Source organism: Thalia democratica, chromosome 8 (assembly GCF_965202585.1).
Source record: "Thalia democratica chromosome 8, ktThaDemo2.hap1.1, whole genome shotgun sequence".
Lineage (NCBI taxonomy): Eukaryota > Metazoa > Chordata > Thaliacea > Salpida > Salpidae > Thalia > Thalia democratica.
In genome coordinates, this window is record NC_139172.1 from 30,573,197 (window position 1) to 30,599,560 (window position 26,364).

The 26,364-nt window shown below is 25.4% G+C and overlaps 1 protein-coding gene across 1 annotated transcript; it reads left to right on the forward strand.

The window, feature by feature from the left end:
• The first annotated feature begins 5,409 nt into the window (after positions 1–5,409).
• Positions 5,410–10,615, forward strand: LOC145842410 (translocon-associated protein subunit beta-like). The gene is made up of 4 exons (XM_082949846.1): positions 5,410–5,593; positions 7,998–8,205; positions 9,507–9,584; positions 9,956–10,615. The coding sequence occupies exons 1-4, from the start codon at positions 5,427–5,429 to the stop codon at positions 10,061–10,063; spliced, it is 561 nt and encodes a 186-aa protein (XP_082805972.1). The 5' UTR covers positions 5,410–5,426; the 3' UTR covers positions 10,064–10,615.
• Positions 10,616–26,364: the final 15,749 nt, after the last annotated feature.

Consider the following 26,364-nt stretch of genomic DNA (forward strand, 5'->3'; position numbering starts at 1 on the left):
AAAAGTAACTTTGATAAGAACTTTTTGTTGAGCATTTTAATATAAAAAAAAAAACTTTAATGCTAAACATTACATAGTTGTTTTTAACTTCAAGCTTTATAGTTTACTTTTATAATTTTTTAAGCCATTTGTTTTATATTATCCATTTAGTTTTTTTTATTGTTTTTTAATAACATAAGTTTAATAGTTCTTTAGTTAATTCAATTAAAATATATCGTTAGACATAATTAAAAAAAAAACTAAGGTTGTTTTCTTGATTCTGTAAAATAAATAAGTTTTAATTTTACAAAACATCTACAGAAGCCAATGAAACAGAAAAAACATTAAAATCAAAAATTTTGTTTATTTTTAATCACAATTATAATATTTCATAGTTATATACAATATCCTCATTTTTTTTTTATTACTGGTAGTTTTTTTGTATTAAAGACCTACTTATTGTTTTACAGAATTACAGTTTTTCAACCGTTGACTAGCTTGTCAAAAGCCAAAAAAGTATGAATATGTGTCTTCTCAAGTGATGTGGCAGCAAAGTAAACTTACAAACAAGTGTATTACTATTGATATGCTCTGTTGCTACAAGCAGTTGATAGTAGAGGGCAACATAACAGAAAAAAAAAGTTGAGGATCTTCTGTAAAGTCTATGATAGTTTATGGTTGTTATAAAACTTCAATGAACTTTTTAATATGTACATATTTATTGTTACAGTCCTTGTTATACATGATGTTAAATTGAAGTTGATTAGTTTTACTTTTGTAACAGTTTGTTTTATTAATAATTTTTTAACTTGTAATTTTTTTATAATAATTAATTTTTCTTTACTTGTTAATTTTCAATTCTTATTTTTGTATAGTTATCAAAAAATAAATAACAAAATTTTAGAGGGCAATAGAAAAAATTAGGTACAATTTTTGCTTATCATTTTACTACTTTAAGGTTATTGAAGGTTATGGTTGTTACAAAACTTCAATAACTCTATACAAGTTAACATAATAATTACTGTGTATAAATACTTGATTTTTATTTGTGATTTCAAACGTAAATTCATCTGTTTTAAATGTTGTAACAGCTGTTGTAATTAAATTTGGAATTTTAATTTAAAGTTTTTTTTTAAGTTCGTTTGTCTTTCATATGAGTGTTAAATTATAATTTTGGTATAGTTTGGAAAGTATGTGGTGTAGAGGTATTAATTACTGCTTTGAAGGCACTCTGAGTTAACGTTGCAAGATCAAAATTCAGTGGTCCACACAAGTACAAAAAAATATAGTAACAAATAAAATTTTGTCAATCTTACAATGACTCAGTGAGTTTTCATTATGGTCCCAACTACATTAGGCCACACAAAAGGTCTTACAGTTTACTAAAGTAAATGGTTGATTGAATTTTCATAATTAAGTTTTTAAACATGCACAGTATTGTTGTTTTTTGGAAAATTTCAACTAAAAATGCCTTATGAATAGTATTTCTTATTTAGTTCAGGGTTGCCACTTTTTTTCACAAGATGATAAAAATTTCATTGAGCTACAAGATGCTATTTACAGATTTAAGGAAATTTAAAATAGTTTTTGAGATATAGCTGGTCAAAGTCAGAGGCAACAATAGGTTCCTTATGGGAGGCGTAAACTAAAACGGCAAATAACTAAAAATCACCAAAAATCTATCTTCTCCTATGTTTTTGGAGATAACTACCTCAAATTTTCAGGAAATGTTCCTTGCAATATTTAAAAAATTTTGTTAGAAAGAATTTAGAAAAATAAAAAATTTTATAACAACAAAACAAAAAAAAAAAACTGCATTTTTTGTTTATTTTCTATAAAAACATTTGATTTTGAATTTTTTAAATCTGAAAAAGCATCTTGTAGCTTAGTAAAAACTATAAAATAAGATCTGATTGTGAAAAAAGTTTACCTATGCCCTTAAGTTCATTTCTCTCATGAAGTTAGTGAAGTCTTTAATTTTATTTAACTGTCTCTCAAAGTAATTAGTAAGGCACACATAATCTTAGTTTTGGCAAATTTACTGCACATAGATACTTGTATACTTACTGTTGAGGACCTTTTAAAAACTACTTCTTATATTTTGTCAATCCATTCAGTATATATTAAGTCACAAATAATTGTTTTTAGGTAAGAGTCCTATTTTTTACAATTTTATTTTTCACATGCAGTTATGAAAACTTGTATACAAGCTATTAAAACCACTTTTTATTTTTAATTTAAATGATGACATTGCAAGAAAGTCTCATTTGTTTTTAGTCTTATTATTCAATTTAATAAACAAATGATTTTTGTGACATCATAATTACTTTTTGATTAACTTAAAATAACTAAGTAATTCCAAAAAGTTTTTTATTTTATATAAACACATTTTCACAACTATAATATGCTGTTAAACTTGCCTAAAAAAGGGTTCTTAGCTAAAACAAACTTTTGTTATGTCTTTATGACTACTGATTAGATTAACTTGAATTCAGAAGAGGATTTTGAAATATTTTTAGAGTAGGTGTACAAATTTTCATAAAGATATGTACAATAAGTTTTCTAAGGTTCTTGTTAAAGCTGTCTTTCAAAAGAAGTATAATAAATACTTTATTAGTTTGTCAGTTTTTATAGAATGTATAAATTTCAATTAACTTTTAAAAAATGGTCATTTTAAATCAAGTTTCTAATACAAACAAACTGCATAGTTTGTCAAACAAAAAAAGTCATTTAATCCCCTTTTATTGGCTTAATTTAATTATATTTAACACTTTTCAATAAAAAGTGTTCCTTTTTGCAGTTCATACCCATAAAAATATTATTTTCTAAATTTAAATGACATTGATGTTATTTTGTATTAAAGTTTTGGTTTTGAAATTTTAATAACTGAAATAAGTGAATTATTTATAACAATTAAAAATATTTAATTTAATTCAAAGCTTATTTTGTAAGTTGTATTCAAAAATATATGTACATAAGAATAACTTTTATTGTGTATATTTATTGGTTAAAGATTAACAGGGTTGCCACTCCTTTGGGCTTGTTTAAAAGTTATACTAAATGACACAACTTTAAGAATGTAAAACACTTGATGTAATAACCTCTAAATTACATAACGGGCCATAGGAAGTAGAACAGTTTTCCAAAAATAAATGTTATTTTATTTACATATTTATAATACTAAGCACTGCTTATTTTTTAACTAAGTGATTATTGAGATATGTCACTATTTCATTAAAAATCCATTTCTATGTAAAGTTTTTGATGAATAATTGATTAAAAAATAGTAAATTTTTCATAGATTTATTAACTACTTGTCAGAAAGAAATATTTGTAATCGCAACAATTTTTTTTATAACAAATAAATATACATTTTAAATAGTTTATAACGTAATTTAAAAAACACAATATACAGTTCTACATACACATTGTATAGAACTTTTACTAAGTCTTTAATTTTATACCAAAAGTTTTCACAAAACTGACTTTATGAAAATAAGTTGAATTAAATTTTTATATTGTATATAAAGTGTTTTAAAGCAAATATATTTTAAATTCTAAATAAGACCAATTGTTAACTTTTGTAGAAAAAAATATTTAATACCCCTCCCACAAATGAGTTATATTTTATATATACAAATTTTGCAAAGCAGTAATAACTTCTTATTACAGTGCTTATTCACTTATTATCAGGACACGTTGGGCAAGATTTTTGTAAAAATGTCTGGATAACCAAAATTCCGGATAAGTACAAAAATTATTTTTTTATTTAATAATATAACTACTGCATATAATGCAATGCATAATAAAAGTGTTATGGTAAAAATAAATACATAGTAATTGTCAGTTATATATAATAAAATGATAAATAATAAAATCAAAAATTAAGGTAATATTTTTTTTTAAGGTAGAAAAACATCAGACTTACTAACCCTCTGCAACTATATACATTTTTTGAGGGTCAAGCAAGTAAAATTCATCATTTGAAATTCCACCTGCCCTAACTATTAATTTAAATTAAAGATTAATTTTTGTTTAAAAGAAAATATAAATTAAATTTATCTTTAAAAACAAAAAAATAATGTAAACCTATCTCTTTATATGAAAAAAAACTTTTTAAACAAAAACAGACAGAAAGAGAACAAGAAACTTTGTCTAAGTTTAAAGTCAGTTTAAGGAAAACCTATTACTCCTAACAGATTATTGGAAGTTTTAATAAAATAAGAAATAATAGTTTTTCCCAATTTTTCATCAGAAAACTCAGAATTTAAAAAGTTGTGAAATTTTTGAATTAATTTTTGTATTTACTATTGAAAACTTTTTGAATTTTCTTCTGACCGAAACTGTCCGGATAAGTGAATAAGCACTGTACTATTTAATTACATTATTTAAATTAAAGTTCTTTTAAATTTTGTTAAAGGTTAGTTTTTTCTAATAGTTGTATTTAAGGGCATAAGGGCGATCCATCATATATTTTTTTAAATAAATTTAACACTAGCTCTTTTATTTAAGCTAAAAGTATAATCTATAAGTCAGTTTTTATATGATATAAAAATGGTTATAATTTTTTGAGCTATAAATGTTTCTAGCAATTAAAAACTTCCTAAACAATTGTATGGACAGCATTTTGTTCATTGTCAGTTTTACCAGAACATTTAAAATTCATTAAAAATCTGTCTTCTTTTTAATTTTTTGAACTAGAGACCTCAAATTTTCAGAAAACGCTTCTTTTATAGTTTAAAACACTTTGAATATATCAGTTTTTTAAATATTATAAATAAAAACTTGAAGATAAAGAAAAAATATATGTTTATTTTAATTAATAATTTATTTTTCAAAATTAAGAAAGTTTCTGCATTCAATCTATTTAAATATTAGTAATGACTTTATATGAAAATTTAAAGATTAATTGCTAAAAAATGAAAGAGAAGATAGAGATTTTGATGAAAGATTTTATTTTTTGCATTTTTGGTTTGAGCCTTCCATTAAAAACCTATTGAGCACACCAACTTTGATGGCTTATATCTCAAAAGTTACTTTATTTTTTTAAGCAGTTAAAAATGTCTGACAGCTCAAATAGAACTCTACAAAACAAGATTAACTTTTAAAAAACAAGGTGGACCCTCCTATGTTCTTAGTTGATATTTTAACTCAAAACTGCTTGTTGAAAAAGGTGTAATAATATAGGTGTAAAATAAATAGTATGCAATCTTAGCTTGTAATAACTCATCCTATCTCCCTAATTTTAAATTTGAAAACTCTTTTAGACTTTTTGTTTATTAAATGACATAAGTTTAAATACTTTAAAATACCAAATAAGTAAGGAAGGGCATGTTAACATTTTAATGTTGCTCATCAATAAAAGCAAAAAAATAGTGCATATCTTAATAATTTTCTATTTTGCTTTCAAACTTTTGTTTTTTTAGACTTTAAATTAAGAGTGTAGAATGAAGTTTGTACTGTCAATTGTTGCCTTGTTGGCCATTTTCGCCCAGCTTTCAGTTGCTGACGACGTTTCGGCCAAGTTGCTGCTGATCAAGGAAATTGAAGATGAAATTATCACAGAGGGAAATGAATTGACCGTCAAATACACCCTGTTCAATGTTGGTGACGGGTGAGTAGATATGTTGATTTTTTTAATTTGTTGAATTAAGTAAAAATTGTCTTTGATAGTTTAAGTAAAAAAAGTTGAGATAAGGAAACTGCATGGAGTTTTTTTTTTTTCATTATCTGTTTAAATTCTTGCTATAGCTTTACCATGCAGTACATCCTATTCATCCTTGTAAAAAATTGAACTGCTAGTTTAAATAAAGAAAAAAAAATATTTCACAGGTTGTATAACTGACTACTTAAAAACTTATAGATAAACCTTTGCAATAGATGTAATTTGTACAATTATAAGTTTTAAAATTGATGCTTGATAATTTTCTCATTTTGATCTTTTATTTACCAGAACAATGTAATATTATTTTATTTATGTTTGTCAATTAATTTTGATACAATTATGATACCTATGTTTAAATAAAATACGTAGCCATAGCTAAATAGTTATTATGATTATTCATTGTTTTTATCTACTTAAAATATATTTATTTTAAACCCAAATTGCAGTGTAAAAATAACGGGAATTAGCTAAAATTAAATTTGACTACTATGTTTTTTAATACATTAAAACATAGTTGTTATCTAATTTTTGTTAATTATATATTTATATTTTATTTAATAAAGTTTAAGTTTCTATTGTGAAAAACTAGCAGAATATTAAATGCAAACTATTGTTTTGATGAATTAAATGAAATTAAATGAATGAGTTGTACGGTATTTTAATTATATTATAACTACAAACGATTAAACCACATAAATATACCAGTATTTAAACATTTTTTATGCATCAAGTGAATAAAAGGTTTTAAACTTCAAATTATTTGTATAAGAATACAGGATGTCGATCTAAGAAATAATGAATTTTTAAATAAATTCCAAGTTTCAGTGGGGAAATTTTATAAATTTAAGTTGAAAACTTCAACACAAGGCTAAAACTTTTTTATTAGGTTTAATATGTTTTAAAAATGTAACAGCAACTATTCAAAAGTATATTTCCGAAATATTAAAAGCTGAAAGTTATATTTAAAAATATAGTTTGTATACAGTGTATGGTTTTTTAAAATTAAATTGTCAAGTTTAATAGGTTTCTTAAAACAGACTATTTTGTTAACAATAATAATAAAACTTAGTTTTTTTTATGGTTATTTATAAACAAATCAAAAAATAGCATCAGGTTAATAATTTACTTTCGAAAAATATCTGGCTAGTTCTATAAGTATAAATGCCAAGAAAAGTTTAAAAAAAAACTATATTTTTAAAACTTAGATTAAATTTTGAATTTAAATATATAAAAAAGAATTATGGTTTAATTTAGAATAAAACTTCTTTAATAAAATATTTTTTATAAAAGCAAACAGATTCTTTAGTCTGTAGTCTGTTTTACATATACTTTATTTTACTTTAAGACTCTAATTTTACCCCAAAAATTTTTCTTGACTATTTAAATTGATTCTTACATTATAGTTTAAATTTATAATATAACTAAAAGTTTTCTTTGTTTAGAAATACAACTTCATATAGATAAAATTTGGCATCTTTATTTAGAATTTTTAGCTGATTTAATATTTGTCAGTATGTAGTCTTATCTCAAATTTAGTTTTTTTTTTATATATATCTTTTCTTCCTTTTATGAAAAGTTTGTATTTTTAAATGTTAAACTACTTGTTCAATGCATAACTTAAAGTATGTGTTATTTATTATAATTTTATAGACTATTTGTCTCTGATATATATATACTTTTTTTATTTAAGAAATTCTAACAAAAAAAAGTTTAGTATCAAGAAGATAAAGTGTTTTATGTGTAATAGTTTTCTACAGGTTTTTTTCATTACTATTTACATTATATTACCAAATGTTTTTTTTAAACTTTTTTGAACAGCTAAAAAGATGAAATCCACATTACATTTATTAATTATCCGTCTTTTTGCATTTAAAGTTCATACAAAGTTTCAAAGTTTTATAGAAAATTATAAATGTACTTGTTCTTGTTTATTATACTTTATATTCAGTTGAAAAAATTATTAATCATAAATCAATGAAGAAAGTTTCACTTTTCCTCGAAGTCTCAATCGTAAAATCAGCTTTTCAATAGTTTCAATTGCAACGCTAAAATAAACCAACACTTATTTCAACTGCCAATGAAAATGAGTTTGGGAAAGTAGCGTTTGTAAAATGAGTCTAAATTGTTGTCAGATTTCAATACCAATGCTGTAAAGTAATTGTTAACATTTACCCACACTAGTCTCAACAAATTAACCTTTCCACGCAGACTGGCGTTTTTAGTTATTCAAAACAGCTGAAACTAGCAAACTGCTCTACACAACACACGACGAGACCAAAAATAATGTATATTTATTTTTTCTTAACATTTTTGCCTCCAATTACAAATCTCAACAAAAGTAATTTCCCAACAGACCAGCAACAAACGTGGAGGTGGCCGACTCTGACTTCCACGATTCCGACTTCGAAGCCGTCAGCACCCCCGACATGAAGTTCGAGCGCATCGGTGCCGGCAGCAACGTTTCGTCCTCGGTCGTGGTGATTCCCCTCAAGTCGACCGCCAACTTCAATTTCACCAGCGCCGTCGTTCAGTACGTCGCCGCCGAAGGCGCGGAACCCACTGTGAGTTGTGATTAATTGATATGTGGTCGGAATTGAAATTATTGTATTTAAATATTTTAGCTATTGCTTTTTTATTTTTGGAGTCATATCAGTTTTTAGTAATGTTTGTTGTAAACATAATTTTTAATTTCTTAATATATTTTTCTTTTTGGTATTTACGTTGAAGTTATTACTCATGCAGTTGACGTTCTCAAACATCAATAATATGTAAAATGTAGATTTAAAAGTATGTATTTATTTGTTTTAGAATAAGTTTGATTTTCTATTATACTTGAAAGGTTATACTATTTAAAATAAGTATGTGGAGATCTGAAAATGTCAATTTTTTAATGTAATATGCTTTATTTAAAAAACGCCTATACATATTTACAGGGTTGCCACTTTACCTGGAAAAACCTGGAATTCGACAATTCAGGCAAAAATAACCTGGAAAAACCTGTAATTTGAGAAATTTTGAAAAAAACATGGAAAAACCTGGAAATTTGATTATAAAACCTGGAAAAACCTGGAATTTTTAATAATTTTAACATTATCAGTAGTAAAATTTCGATTTGACACAACAAATCTATCATATAAATAAGATTTTTTGTCACCATCAAAAATTTTTTTATTAAAAAACACAATTAAAGTACCTTCACAGTATTTTTTCATTGTTTTTATACTATTTAATACAGTTTCTTATATATAAATTAATCTAAAACTAAAATTAAACCCAAAAATGTGTATTTTTAAAAACCTGGAAGAAATTTGGAAAACCTGGAAAAAAATTTGAGAAAACGAGTGGCAACCCTGTATTTATACATGACTCATTTAACACTTAAGTATTTTTATGTACAACCATGCTAGATTTTTATCTTTAATTAATTTAGATCAGATTACAGTAGTAATGGTTAATAGTTTCAAATTTTAATAGTAAATGGCTTAAATTGTATTTAACTACTTTTAAGAAGTAATTATGATTTAAATACTGTTTAATTTCATTTAAAAGTATTAAAAAAAATTAGTTTATTACTATTTGATTAATATATAGTTAAAGTTATACAAAGTTTTTGTATCAATCATTAAGATCAAGTAGAGATTCTTATAGAATATCCAAGACAAAAATTGTAAACTTCTGTGCACAGAGAAATATATATTTCATTTGCCAAACAAATAAACTTTCAGTATTTTTATCATGGCTTTGATATTTCAATTCAAGATTTAGTAGTTCATCTCTAAACAAATTACTAGTCAGATTTGTAAACACCGTCTTACTAAATATGGTTTAAGTATTTGGTAAATGTTAATCAAACCACCAACAGTTCGGATTCAGCAACGAGGTAGGCCAGCATTCAATCATCTCCGCAAAGGAGTACAAGCGCGTACATGCTTCACACAAGGTTGTTGTTTGTTTATTACATATTTATAATAAACAAAAACTCTTTTGTAAATGTGTTGGCTCGATACTTTACGAATCAAGTACACTCAGAATACGTATTTCATTATTGTTTTGATTTACCTTTTAGATTGAACTTGTTGTGTTTGGTATTTTTATGTAACAACGTAAACTTAACTGTAAAAAAATCAGCATACTACTGTTTAGTTTTGAACAACTTTAGTTTTTACCATTTTATGTTTTTAAATAAATACAGTTGATCAGTCCAGCCAAAAGTAGCGATAAATAATCAACTGTGCTCACACACATTGTATTTATTACATAGTAAAGTAGCATCTTCATAGAACTACAGTCTGATATTCTAAATTTATACAGATCGAGTGGTTCCTGTTCTGTTTGTGGTGCACACCGTCACTCCTCCTCCCCTACCTGGTCCACCTAAACAGCAAGAACAAGTACACCGTCAACAAAAAATCCAATTAAATATTTTAATATAATTCGTTTTTAAATTTAGTATGTTAAGATTACTAGGTGACATTTTTACTTTTTTTTTTATTAGCAACGGTAGCAAGTACTCTTCCGAATAATTTTTAGATTTTTTTTCGTGTACTTTAGAGATACATGTGAACTAAATGAAGCTTTTCTGATGAAGCTCGAGTTATTTGTTATTCTATTGAAATTTTCCAAGTTTAATTGGTAATTTATGTTAAGTTTTTAAAGGTTGTGTTTTTAAATAAGTGTACTTGTTTGTTTTTTTTTTTGTGATTATTTTCCAATTAAATTTGAATAAAGATAAACTTTGTAATTTTTAAAAACTAGTAAAATAAACTTTTTTTATGTGAACTTTTGTTTGTAAATTAATTTATTTTTACTAGCTATTTTTATGCTTTCTAAATTTTTAATACAAATATATGAAACATACTTGTTGACATCAAATTAAATTTATTTCAAAATACATCTTAGGTTAAATCTTTTAAACTATAATTTGAATAAACATTTATTTGTCAAACATGTTAATAAACAAAAGTATATTTATTGCTTTGTAATTATGTAGAATTGTATATAACTCTTAACTAACTGTGCTAATATAAGTTTAGATAAACAAGCAAAATTTACTACTGCTAAATGAAAATTTAAAGGTGTCTTTTTGGAAAAAAATAACAGTTTTATGAAATATAAGTAAATGTATTTAAAAGTGTCTTTTTGATAAAAAATAACAGTTATATGAAATATAAGTAGTAGTATTAACATATCTACATTTGTAAATTTTATATAAGTTAAATACTATCAGTAAAGTTTAAGATCCACATGCTACATTTTATATATACTTTTCCAGCTAATTTTTAATTTTGAAAAAGATACCATAAAACTGAGAAGGGAAATTATATTTATAGAAACAAATTTATAAACAACTTTTTTTTTGAATTTATACCATTATTTTTTGCTTACTTGCAAGAGTTATTTTGCAAATTGACGTAACTCTGAAGCAAAAGTTACCAACCATTAAATATAAATATCATGGTACTGTGACTATTCAATTTTTTTAAGTAATGAATTACTCAGCAAAAATTTCTTAAACGAATAGAATTGTCTACTTAATTTTGCATTTACTATTTAAAGGCGTTTTTTAACGGCTAAAAAACAAGTCCACACTTTTTTTCAACACTGAATTTTATTGAAGCACCTCTAATGTATCAAACATATCCTTTTAAAAGCTTCTGAGACAAACATTAAAATAAAGTTTGTACTTAGTAAGGCAACAATAAGCTCTCTACAACTGGTTATAAGTTGAATGTGTACTCCTTCTTACGGTTTCGAGTTAAGAAAACAAAGCTCAAGTTTTATACAGGTAAATATGAGAGTTGTTTTGTAGTTAAATAGAAAATAAATTTTTATCGACGTGTATAACGTTCACGTCTCAGTTTTTTCATAAAAATAAATAAAATATGTAAATGCGTTGAAACCGCTGTATTTTTCAATTAAACTTTTACTCTAAAGACCAGTTCTCAGCAATGCAACGTATTTATTTTTATGTAAACCTGTCATGAACTGCCGTCTCAAAGTTTATCCACAAAAGTACGTAACTTTAAAGTAGTGATCGTAGGTTTCCAGTTTTATTAGTTAGGATAGTATAAGACGCATTTTGATTTGTTGTAAAGGAATAGGACTAACTGATTTTCAAATAATAGTTTTCAAGGTTTAAAAACTTTGTGCAAGTTTCAGACTAAAATTTAAATAAATTTAAAACTTGGTTAACTATTATTGTGAGTCTGCAGTCAATCTCTGTATTAATACTATCTTCACAAACTTAGCTCAAAAGTGGACTTATTGGAGAATAAATTCAGACACAGTTTTTAAATCTAAAAAATTATTGTAATAGTTTTTAACATGTTAGTTGGTTATTTGACAGGTGGAAATATGAAAAAAAATCTTTTTTAAATTTAATTTGTTTAGTGATCACAAAGCTTTGTATGTTATGAACTTTGTGGTTTTTAACACAATTTTTAGAACGATTCTATCTACAACTGAAGTTAATTTGTTTGATACTATGTCATAAAACTGATTTTAGCTTCAATAAAGCTTTCTTAATAATCAATTTAGTTGTTTAGTAGATACTAACAATTAATAACTTTACGTGATTTTTTTTCGAATTGTGCCAGGGACGAGTTAAGAATTTTTTTCAGTAGGGTAGCACTTTTTTTTGTTCAATAATAAAGTATTTTCTGTAGTAGCTTTTAATTATAAATTTTAGAAACTTACATAACTGTGTACTAAATAACTCTGGAAAAATTCTCAGATACATTAAAAAGTTTAAATCTTAAACAATATGAAAATATTAAGTAAAACAGAATGCAAAATCTTCACGAACGGTCCAATTATTTAATTATGAGTAAAATTATTATTAAAATAATTTTTATACAACGATTGTTACTTTAGCTAACACTGTTTCTCCTAAAAAAGTTTTTTGAGTAACAATTTAAACATAAACCTTTTAATAATTCAAATCTAAACCTAAGTCCTGTAATTATTGACAATGTGAAAACTTTGTCTTGCATTGTGAAACTAACATGTATAAGAAATCTTTTTACATAATAAACTTGAAACGAAGTACTAATCAAGCTTATTAATTTATTTGTTTTAATAAAAAAATAAATGTTCAATTATACGTAACTAAAATACTTAGTCAAGCAGTTCCAGTTAAAATAATTTAGCTAAAATCAAACTTAAATCAAAAACAAGTTATATTTTTGAAAACATTAATGCATTAACATACTTTTTTAAAGTATATACTTATTTTTAGGCATGAAAAATTTAAAGTTTTAACTACAATTTTAGAATTTGAAAAAACACGATGTCAGTTAAACTTAACTTTCTAAAATATTTACACAAAAATTAATCTTGTAACAACATAAACGTAATATTTTTAAGTATCAACAGCATAATGTTAAAACTTTATACTTGTTTATGTATAAGAAGTTGTTCTATATCAAACCAAAAAAAAGTTAAAGTAAAAAACAACTAATTTTGTTTTGAAAACAAAGTAGAAATTATTAGTATTTAGGTACACCTTATTTAGTTATGTCTGCTTAAATTAGTGTATAATTTTAAATGAGGTTTAATTTTTTGAAAACAACATCTTTATGCTAAAACTTACAACTTACATTTTATAATGTACTTAAATGTATGGGCTTTCATAAAGTGTTCTTAGTTTAAAAAATTTAACTTAAGGTTAAACATTTTAAAGTTAAAACTACGTTTTTATTACACCCTAAGAAACATGCTTCTTTAAAGTACAACTTTTTATTTTTTGTATTTGTTAGAAATAATTGATATTTTAATGATCGATTTAAGCTTTTGTTAATTTTACTTTATAGAAAAATTACCATCTGTTTCTTAATCCTTTAGACTTTTGTTTTTACATATAACGTAAAACAAAACTTTTAAAACTTGCATAACTTTAAATGTAAAGATTATTTTTGAGTTTAGTAAAATTCTACTTCATAAAAAATAACACTTCATTACAGCTTTTACTTGATTTCTTAGTAGTATATAAAATTTTCTTACTATTAGGAAAAATTGTATTTATTTTTATTAAAACTATGATAATCACTTTCAAAAATCTTATTTTACTTCAATTTTTAAAAACTTTTGTTAAAAATTGAATTGATTTTATTCTTTATTTACACATATAGTATATAAACTACACTTTTATTTAGTAGTTAAATGTACAACTTAAAAAAGCAATTGCACTTTTTAGTCAACTATTTTTTAAATTTTAGATTAAACTTGTTATGCTAAAGCTAGATTAGAAAAATAAAGTTAACACTGGTATAATTTAGAAAGTATCAAATATTAAATTAGCTAGCAAGACTAGTATCTAAAAAATTAAGTTGCAAAGAAGAATGAAAATGAGTTTAAACTATTTTATTACAATAATTTTGTTCTTACTAAAAATTTAAATGTTTACTGTCCGAACGAAAGGGTTAGTAGCATTATCTTGGACACTGGTCATTTTAAACAATTTAAAATTTACAAAACTAAAAAAGAAGCTCGAGATACGTAGTATTATTGTTTACAAAGATTATCAGGTAACATTTTATTTACAAAAAATTTCATAGAAAAGGGTTGGCATGAAGTTTTTTAAGAGTTAAAATCAGTGCTTTAGTACTACAGACATAATTGTATCAACATAATAAAAGTCATACAACAATAAAAGTTTAGAGGTAAAAATAATATTGTATAAATACAAGATTAATGTTTCATATATTAGTTGTTCTTTTTAAACAAAGCTTTAAACCCCGAACGAAACTTCTTGTTAATAACGTTGTAAACCAAAATGTTCCATACTGTGTTTGTTGATAAAAAAAGTTTGGGAACAGATACTTGAGAAATAATATGTGCGTTACGGCAACTCAGATACTTTAATTCAAACACATAGTATCGAATGTGGATATACAAAATTGGTGATAAACTAAAAGTAAAAGCGACAACCATGAAAATCAGAACTAACGACATTTGTTTTTCTGCTAAAAACTTATTTCTAATCACACGATTCAGTTTTAAAGATTTTTTATAGCTTTTGTAAAGACTCTTAAGAGTTAACACAGTAAATATCCATAGTAATGCAAATAATACAAACAACAAAACAGTATCAAAAAACTGGTCCATTTTTGCACAAATAGGAGGTTGCATAAATTCCCTTAGAGGTGACCAAAAACCAGTAAGCAGAGTTGTAATTGCACTTAGAGTCCATATTATTATTGATAAAATTTTAGCTGTTTTAATAGTGTTAGTCTTTTTATACTTAATTGGAAATTCTATTGCAAAATATCTATCACCTGCTGAAAGAACAAGTGAAATTAAAGAAACAATAAGTGTTACTTTCATCAAGAGTATATTACTAGTTTTAAGCTTCCTAAGTGTACGTGATGAACCAGCATCTAACACGTAGGCGATATACGGTTCGCAACTGAAGATTTTAACTTCGTAAACCAAACTTCTATTAATATTTACCGAGGCAGCTTCAGGTAACGGATAAGGTTTACAATCCAGTAAATAAGTTGACACGAAGTATTTGTGGCCATTGAAAGCTGCATCAAAGCATAACAGCAGTGCCCAAATGGTGTCAGAAACTGCAATAGAAGTTTTGAATACATATTGGCTGTGTCTAAACTCTTTAGTCTTCCGAATGACCACTATTACCAAAATGTTTCCGATAATTGACAAGAGTCCAATCGAAGTAAAGAGTACATATTCTCCAATAACCAAAGCTATCTGCCTAACAGAAAAACAGTATATAAATTTCTTGTTTAAAATTAAGTTTGCTTTTTGTTTTTTCAAATTATTAAGCTATTTTTAAGCATTATCTTTACCCAATATAGATGGAAAAACAACCGAAATTTTAAACTTATGTGAATATTATTTTTTCTTTAAATACATAGACTTCTACCGAACATTGAAATATTTAAACATGTTCCTAATACTAAACGGATTTCTATCCTCTGTAGTAAAGTTAACACCATTCAACTCAAAATGGTAAAAGGTTTTTGTAATTCTTTTGTTGTTTTGAACCACAGCAGTTGTTTCGTTTGTGCTATGTTCTAAACAAACTCCAAGGTTAGTAAGTAAATAAATACTAATTATCAGACTTTAAGTTTTCATATTATGTTTTGAGTTTAACTCTGCGGAAGTAAAAATATTTTAAAGTTTAAAATTTTAGCTACTTTTCATTAAAGAGCTAGTTATTCTTTTTTTTTAGGTTCTTTATTAATATACTAACAAAGTGCCATACAAGTTTAAAAAAGACTAACTATTATTATCAGAATACTTTTGTTCTCTCAAATTTAAATACTTGTTATTACAAATGTTTACCGTAAACAACACAATAAGTTTATAATAGAATTGTAGTGATTAAGTAATGACAGAAAAAATGTCATATCTTTTGTACTTCAAAAATGATAGTATTAAACGTTTTACTAAATTGCGTTTCAAGAGTTTAAAAGTGCATCTTGTAAGTCTTTAAAGTCCTATTACTTTTTAAGCAAATTTTTTTCTTTTATGGTTTTTATTTTTATCAAATGTGATAAATTAGCATGATAAACAGCTGTAAGATGTATAGTTTTTAGCAAGATCGTTAATGCATAAGCCGTTTTGTAATCTTGAGTGATTATGAAATCTTCTAAATTTCAAATTAAATAAAAACTGACAAGTTAAGAGTAACCAAACCTTTAAAAAACAGTTTGTTATACTTAATGATATTTTGACCGTTTTTGATGGCAAACATAACTGTTATAGCTTACTGTAGAAAGTATAAAAAGAATGAAATAAACAAATAAACAAAAAGAAAAAAACTGATCAATAACTTCATTTTGATTGAAAACTGTTATAAATTATGTACAACATATCTAGCGATTTTAGCTTTATAAACTAATTAATAATAAACTCATCAATAAAACAAAGTAAAACATAGGTTTATATACACTTTAATTAACAATACAGCTCGTCCAAATAATAAAGTATAACTCAAGAACAAACCTTTCAAGCCATATAACTTTTGGAAATGTTAAGAATAAAAAATGTACTTTCCTAAAGTATTACAATTTCAATTTAGCTTCTTAAAAATTTAAAATTTAAACGTGTCATTTGTAAATATCAATAGCTTAATCTTTAAAACCTTTGATTTAGTAGTTCTATCTGTCTGCTAAAAGCTTGTTTTATTCATTTGTAAAAATGTAACATATGAAAATTATACTTTTAGACAAAGTTTTAAGCTTCGCTTGTCTTTGTAAATTTACAGGTGCTACTGTAGCGCTATGAAATTTTTGATTACAAAACAATTTATGTGTCCTTATTAGTTTTAACTTTCATAAACCAAAACTGTTGTGAAAATAATTCAAGTTGTTTGTGATAAAAAAAATTGTTAGCTGTAACTAAAATTTGTTCAAGTTTATAATAGTTAAACAAAACGAATATTGTCCTACTTAAAAAGTAAAATAGCAGCTATCCTATTCTTTTTAAATTTAACATTAAAAATAAATTAAGTCTAAAATACTTTGATACATATTTTTCATAACTAATTTTTTGAATAGTTTGGTTATAAATTGCTAATATTATCAATAACTTACATAAAGTTTCAAAAATATATTTTAAAGATCCGAACAAAGTATACGAAATGTTTACTCGATGAAAGTTACGATTATGTATGTTAAAAATTTAAAAATAATCTCTATATCAAAAATAAATCATAAAGTTTTCTTAGTCACAATATATTAAACCTATAACTTGAAATTTTGAAGTAAAAAACTTTTTTTTGAATAAATAACAATTACTACATGAACATTTTTTCAAGTTTTTTTGAAGTAAGATATAAAATCGTATGATATTAAAATTCGTATATTTCCTAACAACTTTAACTTTGTATAAAAATTTAATTTTTATTAAAATGTTTGGTATTTTATAATAATGTCATGATATTTTGTTTGCAAATATACACATAATTTACAACAAGTTCTTGAGTTTATAAAAACTAACTAATGTTTTTTATGAAGAACAATTCATTTAAAGTAAAACCATGTTTTTTATAAATATATAATTTTTTTAGGTCTTTTTAGTTGAATTAAAGTTTTAAACTCTTACTTAAACATTTAGTTTCTTGTATAAGTAAAATACCTTTTATACAACTAATAAGTAATACAATGAATAGATATTTAATTTCTTCTAAACTTACTAACACAAAACTATAACCATACTTTAAAAGCTATTTAGTATTCTTTATACATTTATGTTTCCAAAATTGACAAATGAATGTGATCCTTAAACTACAATGACTTCATAAAGATATAAACCCAAAGACAACAAAATAGCATATTACTTATAGTACTTTTGATGTATTATGTGTTTATAACTAAATAAATTTTGTTTGTAAATCAATTTTACATACCATAAGTCATTGTGCAAACCTTTTAATTTGAACTGGTAAGATGTTTTTGTTTATTTGTTTGTAACATATAACTTGAATGACTTTGAGTAAGTGCGAAAAAACTGTAAGGGAAACTTTATAATTCTAATTCAATATAACCTTTTGAATGCTTCCTTATACATAAGTTGTATTATGTTTAAAGTCAACAAATAAAAAACTGTTTTTACATCTAAAGCTTATGGAAGTTAACTAGTTCAAAGCATTTATATTATAATTTGTATTAAAACTGCTATTAAATTGCATTGTAATATTAAGAACTCTGAACTTAAGGTAATAAAAACATCAATACTGAAAGTATTTTTTTTAAATTACCTAAGAATATTTACGTACCTGTTTTTACATTACAAAAAACTTTATTTTTGTTTACAGTTTTGTCCAAAGAAACTTTTCAAGTGAAAAAAAAATTCTATGCAAATATTTCTGATTATCTGTATACAATTATCATTTAACAATTAAATATAAGCTACAAATAAAATTAAGAGGTAGTTTAGATAAAAAGTAGTTCCAATAAACATTATCTTTGACTTTTTTTGACGATTATAAAAGTTTGCAAGCTTACTACGGATTAGACTTGCTGAGTTTGATATTCTTCGCAAGTGAAAAAGAATTTTAGAGTATTAAGGTATATTTTTAAACTTTAGTACCAATAAAAGTTGTTATGTTATATTTCTAAAATACAACTGTTTAGTGCGTTTTGAACTAAATTTATTGTGCTAAAAGCAGATTGATCAAAATAAAAAATAAAAAAAATCAACATCAGTATAGTTTAGAAATTCTCAATTATCAAGAACAGTTCGCAAATGCATTATTAATAAAAAATCTCAAATGCAGAATGACAATGAGTTATAAGTTCAATGATATACCGATTAAAAAACAGACTCAGAAGTTAGAACTGTTTGAGCTTTTTTTAAATCTAAGTGATAACAGTTGCAAATTTGTAAACTCTACAAAAACTGTTGAACTGTAATAAAAATAAATGCTAACAGTTATACAACTTGTAAGCGTACTTTTATTTTATTCAAATAAAGCACAAAAATCAAGAAAAAATTAACATACTATAGGTGTATTAATAATATAAGCTAGAATCAGCATGGATGTTATTACAATTACAACAAATATTAACGCTTTGTTTCAGAAAATGACCTGTATCTAAAAATGTTACATTGATATGTAAAAACTAAAAACTTCAGCAAAAGTAAAAATTTTATTTATTTTAAGTTAGGTTTTATAAATTTTTTGGCAAAACCAAAGCTTTTTAATTTTTAGGCCAATAGAACTTTTCTAAGTTTAATCAGCTTTTATACAAATAAAAAAAAGTATTGAAATTTAATACTAATTTAGTCTATAAATTTGACACAAAAAATTGTCTTTAATTCAAAGATAGTCTATTTGTTAGTTCTTTATTGAACAAAAAATATCTTTTATAAGATTTTTGACTTTGACGGAGGTTTTTGTAGTTTTCAAAAGTTAGGGTCATGTTTATTTACTTTAGATAAAGTTGTATTACTATAACAAAAGTTCTACAAACAATAACAATTTCCAAATAAAAACGACTTTGCAGATATACAGAAGTTATAAAGTTAATGTTTATTTAATACATATTTAGTTTTTCTTTCTAAACAAGGCTTTAAATGCCAAACGAAACCTTTTGTTAAGAACACTGTAAACTAAAATGTTCCAAATTGAGTTTGTTGACAAAAAGTATTGAGAAATATATACATTAAGGTAGAACTCTACGGCTTCACAGTCAACATAGTCTAATTTTAGTATGTAGTATAAAGTGTGATTGTTCATGTTGGTGACAAACTTATTGTAAAAGCGACAACCATAAAAATCAAAACTAATGACATTTGTTTTTCTGCTAAAAGTTTGTTTCTAACCACACGATTTAGTTTTAAGGATCTTTTACAGCTTTTGTAAAGGCTTATAAGGGTTAACAATGTAAATATCCACAGTAAAGCGAGTAATACAATCAAAAATATAGCTTTAGATATCTGGTTCGGGTTTTTACTAAAGGAAGGTTGTAAGAATATAAACATATTTTTCAAAGTTATTGCTCTATAAAAGTCTATAAAAACAGTTTTAAAAGCGCTTAAAATCAATATTACTATTGATAAAACTTTAGCTATTATAATAGTGTTAGTTTTTTTGAATTTAAAAGGAAGTGCAATTGCAAAATATTTATCAGCCGCAGCCAAAGCAAGTGAAATTAAAGAAACAATAAGCGACATTTTCATTAACAATACGTATATCGTTATAAAAGTTACCAGTTCTATTGGGTTTTCTAAAAAATACGGCTCGCAGTAATAATGTTTAATATCATAAGCTGTTAAGTTTTTCTTGTAAACAGTGAAAGCATCAACATGATGTTTATAAGGTAGACAATCTAGACCATAAGTTGCTATGAAACGATTGAAGAAAATTTAGTTAGCATCCAGCAATAAGATAAAAGCCCAAACAATATCAGAAACTGCAATAGAAGTTTTAAAAACATATTGGCTTTTTCTAAATTCTTTAGTCTTCCGAATGACCACTATTACCAAAATGTTTCCAATAATTGAAAAGAGTCCAACTGAAGTAAAGAGTGTATATTCTCCAATAACTGTGGTTTTCTGTCTAATAGAAAACACAGTCAAAAACATTTTAGTTATTAGGTTTATTGTGATCATTTACGTTGTGTTGAATATAGCGGTTGAAAATGATATTTTTACGCTTAGATCGTTTAGTGTCTAACTTTGACGATTTAGGAGCACAAAAAAAACATAATTTTTTTCCAACGGCTGGAAAGAGGTTCTACTCATATCAACTCTGCTTAGTCACAAGAAATATCCTCGTGAATGTTCGTTAGCAACTATACTATCAAAATAACAAAAAAAAAAACTTTGTTTTAATGCTGAGTTGATATAAATAAAAACTTTTTCCAGCCGTTGGAAAAATTTGATTTTTTTTGCTCCTAAATTGTCAAAGTAAGACACTAAACGATCTAAGCGTAAAAACATCTAAAAAAAATATTTGTTTTAAAATTTTTATTTAACAAGTCACGAGAAACACCCTAGTGAATGTTTGTTAGCAACTATATTATCAAAATAACAAAAAAAAAAATTAACTTGTCAAATAAAAGTTTTAGAACAAATATTTTGTTGAGATATTTTTTCTTTTTTAACTTCAGTATGGATTATTAAACTTCTAACCCGTTGCTATATGTAAGAGCTTTTAGATAACTAAGAACTGTTTTTTTATAAAAACAAAAATATTGTTCATTATAAAAAGCATTAAAAAACGTAAGTTTTAATGTTTTCTAAAATACAACCATCCTTTTAGCTTTGTCTTTATCCGTAAAGATTAAAAAATCAACAAGTTTTGCTGCAAAAATTTATACACTTAAATTTTGACACCGACTTCGACTTACCTAGCATTCAATACAGAAAAAAAAGAGTTTTTTTCCAAAAAATGTATGTTCTCTGTAGTAAATGTACTAGAATCCCATATATTAACGTCGTATAACGTCTAAAGTAATAAGGAAATCAAAAACACTTGCAAAGAAGTTGAAAATATAGCCTTTAATATATTGTGTGTACACATTTAAAGTACAAGATTGAAGTTAATACACTAATACTGTAGGTTGTCCTTAACAAGATATTAAAATGTATCAATGGTGTGCGACTCAATAACCGAAAGCTTTTTTCGTGCACCAAGTCTTAGGACAAAATATTTTGTGCTCTTTTTTTTTGTCGTACAATAAACAATATATATTTCAAAAGTTGATTTTTTTTATTTAGTTGTCTAAAGTAATAAGGAAGTCAAAAACACTTGCAAAGAAGTTGAAAATATAGCCTTTAATATATTGTGTGTACACATTTAAAATACAAGATTGAAGATAATACACTAATACTGTAGGTTGTCCTCAACAAGATATTAAAATGTATCAATGGTGTGCGACTCAATAACCGAAAGGTTTTTTTCGTGCACCAAGTCTTAGGACAAAATATTTTGAGTTCTTTTTTTTTGTCGTTCAATAAACAATATATATTACAAAAATTGTTCTTATTTTTAATTTAGTTGTCTAAAGTAATAAGGAAATCAAAAACACTTGCAAAGAAGTTGAAAATATAGCCTTTAATACATTGTGTGTACACACTTAAAATATGTGGTTGTAGTTAATACAGTTATATTTTAGTTTGTCCTGATTAAAAAATTCAGATCTGTATCCATATTGTATGAAAAAAACTTAGAAAAAGAAATGTTATTTATCTATATTTTTAATTGTACATAACTGATTCGTTTTTCAAAGTAGTAATTTATTTTTAGCACAAGTATTTATGTATTATAACAAATTAATTTAATCTTAAAATAATCTTTAAACTATATATTTGACAGTAAAATGACTAATGCTCCCGGTGTTACCGGCGTCCCCAGATTCCTCTGAAGCCAACCCTGTAACAGGTTCAGCAGCCTCAACAGGAGCTAGATTCGCGGTAGTTCCGGGGCATTCTTCTGAAGTATTCTCGGTTTGCGATAGTACTTCGGTTCTGGATCGAGTTCTTGGGGGTTTAAGAACCTTTTTTAAGGTTCTTTCAATAGAGGACATTTAATTAGATTAGATACAATGAGTTTTTTATAGTTTCAGTTTATTATTTACAACAAAAAATACAAAAAAACAAGTAACACACAAATAACTGCAAAGTTCAGCTAAATTAGGAAAATGAGCAGAAATATGCTTCCTGCTCTGTTTCACTGCGGTGTGACGAGTGGTTGTTTTGCTCAGACTCCGTTGATGGTTTACCTCGAAGGGTTGGGCTGGGCACGTTCTCTTGGTCGTGGTCGTTGAATTGTGATCGTGCGATAAGCGAAATAAAATTTTAATTTACACAAGAAATATTTACAAAATAAATGTACACTATTTTGAGTGTTGGGTTGCTGAACAAAGACTTAATCAGAACAATACCACTCGCAATGGTTTCGTTAGGAATTATCTATCAAATGACTTAGCTATACGCTATAATTCTAAAGCAAGTTACAAACTCAAGTCGAGTTTGACGCCCCGATATTTATAAGTTATGAAATTAAAGACACGCAAACCTCAATTTGAGCTATGCGCCTCGTTGAAGTAATTAAATTAGAATCACTCAAAAAAACGCTTTGAATGATTAATTTGAAGTGCTTGTGCGGCCACAATCACTGATTGTGACGTAATGAGATAAGATTTGAGATCTTCGATTGACGTTGTAATTTCAAAATGGCGACTGTCGCTTCGGACTGAAACTGGCGTAGTGGTGCTTCTTGTTAACGTTGAAATCCAAATGATCTGCCTTCTCGTTCGCTCGGCTCTTTTTATACGCTTTTCTTACATAACATCACCTGGTCAAGACATGATTGTATGATGTAACATGCTGATTAAGGCATGAAAACTCGGCGTGATCGGTGGTTGATTCTATATTGAGTTCAAAACGAAATGCGTCAACTAGCGGTTGTTTAATATTATAATTTAAAGTGGTTTTTATAGAAATGAGTTTTGTGATTTAACAAAACAACGAAATTTTTTAAAAAATAACTTTAAATGAGTTCAATTTTAAGGCAATCGACGTGAAAGTAATAAGACCTTCACGTTGATGTCCAACATGACAAATCAAGTAACGTTGTTCTTTAAGCAAGGAAAAAACTCAGTCAGCTATTTAACTTTAATCACTTTTGTTCGATGTTGTTATTAGTATCATTGGTAGTAGTATTAAAGCCTGAAAGTTGTTCTACCTTTTAGTTTTTTTACTATTCTTTACATTTTAAGTTTTTTTTTTTGAAGCACAGTGTTGATGTTTTCAAACTATTCTAATATTTAAATAGGAACTCAAAAAGTTATTACTAGAGTTATCTGAAGTACAAATTTACTACTGTTTTAGAAGTTTAAATCCACACAGCTTAATTGTTTTAATACTATTTCAATAGTATTCGATCAGGTGTCAGATATTTTTACTATTAAAATAACGAATTTTCGCAACATCTATATTAACTTACAGTTTTCATTTGGTTGAAACTATACTTAGTGCATTCTTACCACTACATTTAGGTTTTTTTAACTACTAATCAGACAACCGTGGTAAAATGACCTGCCATGAAAACAAGTTGAGAAATAAGTAAAATTTTATTTTTATTTAAAAAAATATAAAACCGGGTGTGGATTTTTTAATAAACCCAATAAAACTAAGGTTGAAAAATAATTGTCAAGTTGTATTTTTAATTTTAACTCGGACTTTGGTATTAGTTTTCCAAATAAAAACAACCCAATTTTTATAGGCTTCTTTGATATTACCTTCACAATCAGCCTGAATAATTAAAATAATAAATACCGAAATTCAAGAATATTTATTTTTTCAAGAGATTAAATACAATTTTATTTAATGTTGCAAAAAATTAACTTTCAATCTTTAAGCAAAAGCTAAATGATAACTTTTTTAATTTAATACGTAATCTTGATACTACTGAAGTACTGAGTCTTTTACTAACATTAAATCGGTACTTCGTTATATATTAAGTCTTGTAAAGTTAGAAACAAATCATATGTGGAAAACTGTTTCAGACTAAATTTCAATTATTTTTTTCAATTTTTGTTGTACTGAGCTAACAATTGATAAAATAAGTCAAACTGGAACATATTTCCTATTAATTCTAGGGAATCCTTACAGATGTGGAGTAACAGACAGGGTTTCATGTAAATTTCAGATTTGCTTAATTTCTTCCAGGTTTTTAAAAAACAATACTTTTGGTCTATTCTTAGTTTAATTTGAAATTAAATAAAAAAAAACTCTTCATTATCATCAAAACATTTTGTTTTGAAATTTCGTTACTTTACATGTAAAAATAATTTAAACTTCCATATTTTCAAGATTTTTTTTCAAAATTTCTCAAAACCAAGTTTTTCTGGCAACCCTTAATAGATCCTAACAGTTTAACTAAACTTAAACTAATTACTATTTTTTCTAGTATTTTCAACTTTATTTAAATATTCAACATGATAGTTTAAATATTCTTGTAAACCCAATACCCAACTAAAATAGACATTTTTTATAATCAGATTTGTTCATTTTCACACACGAAAATACCTTTATCAGATTTAGAAATGATCAAATCGTTGTCACTTTTAAATTACTTAGTATTTTTTTGGAGAACTTGAACAAATTTGTTTTATCTGGTTTCGATATAATGTAATTAAAAATTTTGAGACCGCCTTAAGTGATAAGTAAGACATTCCATTTAACTTTATTTTGGAGAAACTCTGCAAAACTTTTGAACTTTAGTCTTAAAACATTCTTCTTTCTATGTTCTAAAAGACACCTTCACACTTATTGACAGAAATATACAGTATAATGTTTATACAGCAGATAAAGTTATTTCTAAGTCACGATACCTCCTTCTTTTCAAAAATTTTAACTGCTAAGTAGGCAATAAAATGTTAATGGACAAAATTAAGTGATATTTCGTTAATTGAAAAGTTTAATATTTGCTTTTATTTCGAGAGGTAAATTGTGATGATTAAAATTTTTTGAAAAGTGCTAAAATAGTATGATGTTTTACCAATAAACTAGATATGTAAGCACATATTTCTAAATAAATTGTTAGTGATACTTAAAATTAAGTTATGTGTTATGAAAACCAAGTCAATTAAGTGGGATTAAAAACGTACAAGGAACTTATTGCTATTGTGATCTCTAGCACAATACTAACTAAACTACTTCAAGTATTTCGGTTGTTGTTTTAAAATCTTTATAAGCGTAATTCAAGTAACAAACTTTTACAATAGTGATACAGAATTGCCATAATTGAAGAAATCTCACCACAAGTACTGTTTTGCTTCACGGATGAACAAATATGGCAGCTTTTCTTTTATTGATTTTCCTTCTGAGACTGTTTCTTGCTATACATGTCTAATGATATAAATGTCTTGCATAAAATTATTTTATTATGTACAGTAAAAAGCAAAAGTTTTTTTACGTTCTGTTATCCTGGTAATTCTTAAAAAAATTTGAAAATCATTTTACGTACATGCAGTACAGAAAATTGTCTAACTGATAGAATATTATGAATTTTGATGTAAAACTATTAAAAGTTATATTTAAACTATAAAAGTTACATTTTCAATCTTAAGCTAAAAATAGGTTCGATCAAAGGTAATTATTCTGAAAAGCATGTAATTTTATGAGGGATTTTAAGATCTGAATAAAATAAGATGACAACGTCATCATGTGATAAGTGTTTAAATATGTTACTTAATAAGTTTACAATTAATTTTTTAATATATCAACAATTGGTCTAG

Bases quoted from the DNA above. Each gene is read 5' to 3' on its own strand.
- LOC145842410 (XM_082949846.1), top strand. From the start codon at position 5,427: ATGAAGTTTGTACTGTCAATTGTTGCCTTGTTGGCCATTTTCGCCCAG. The intron at 5,594-7,997 runs GTGAGTAGATAT...ATTTCCCAACAG, and splicing joins CTGTTCAATGTTGGTGACGG to ACCAGCAACAAACGTGGAGG. The intron at 8,206-9,506 runs GTGAGTTGTGAT...AACCACCAACAG, and splicing joins CCGAAGGCGCGGAACCCACT to TTCGGATTCAGCAACGAGGT.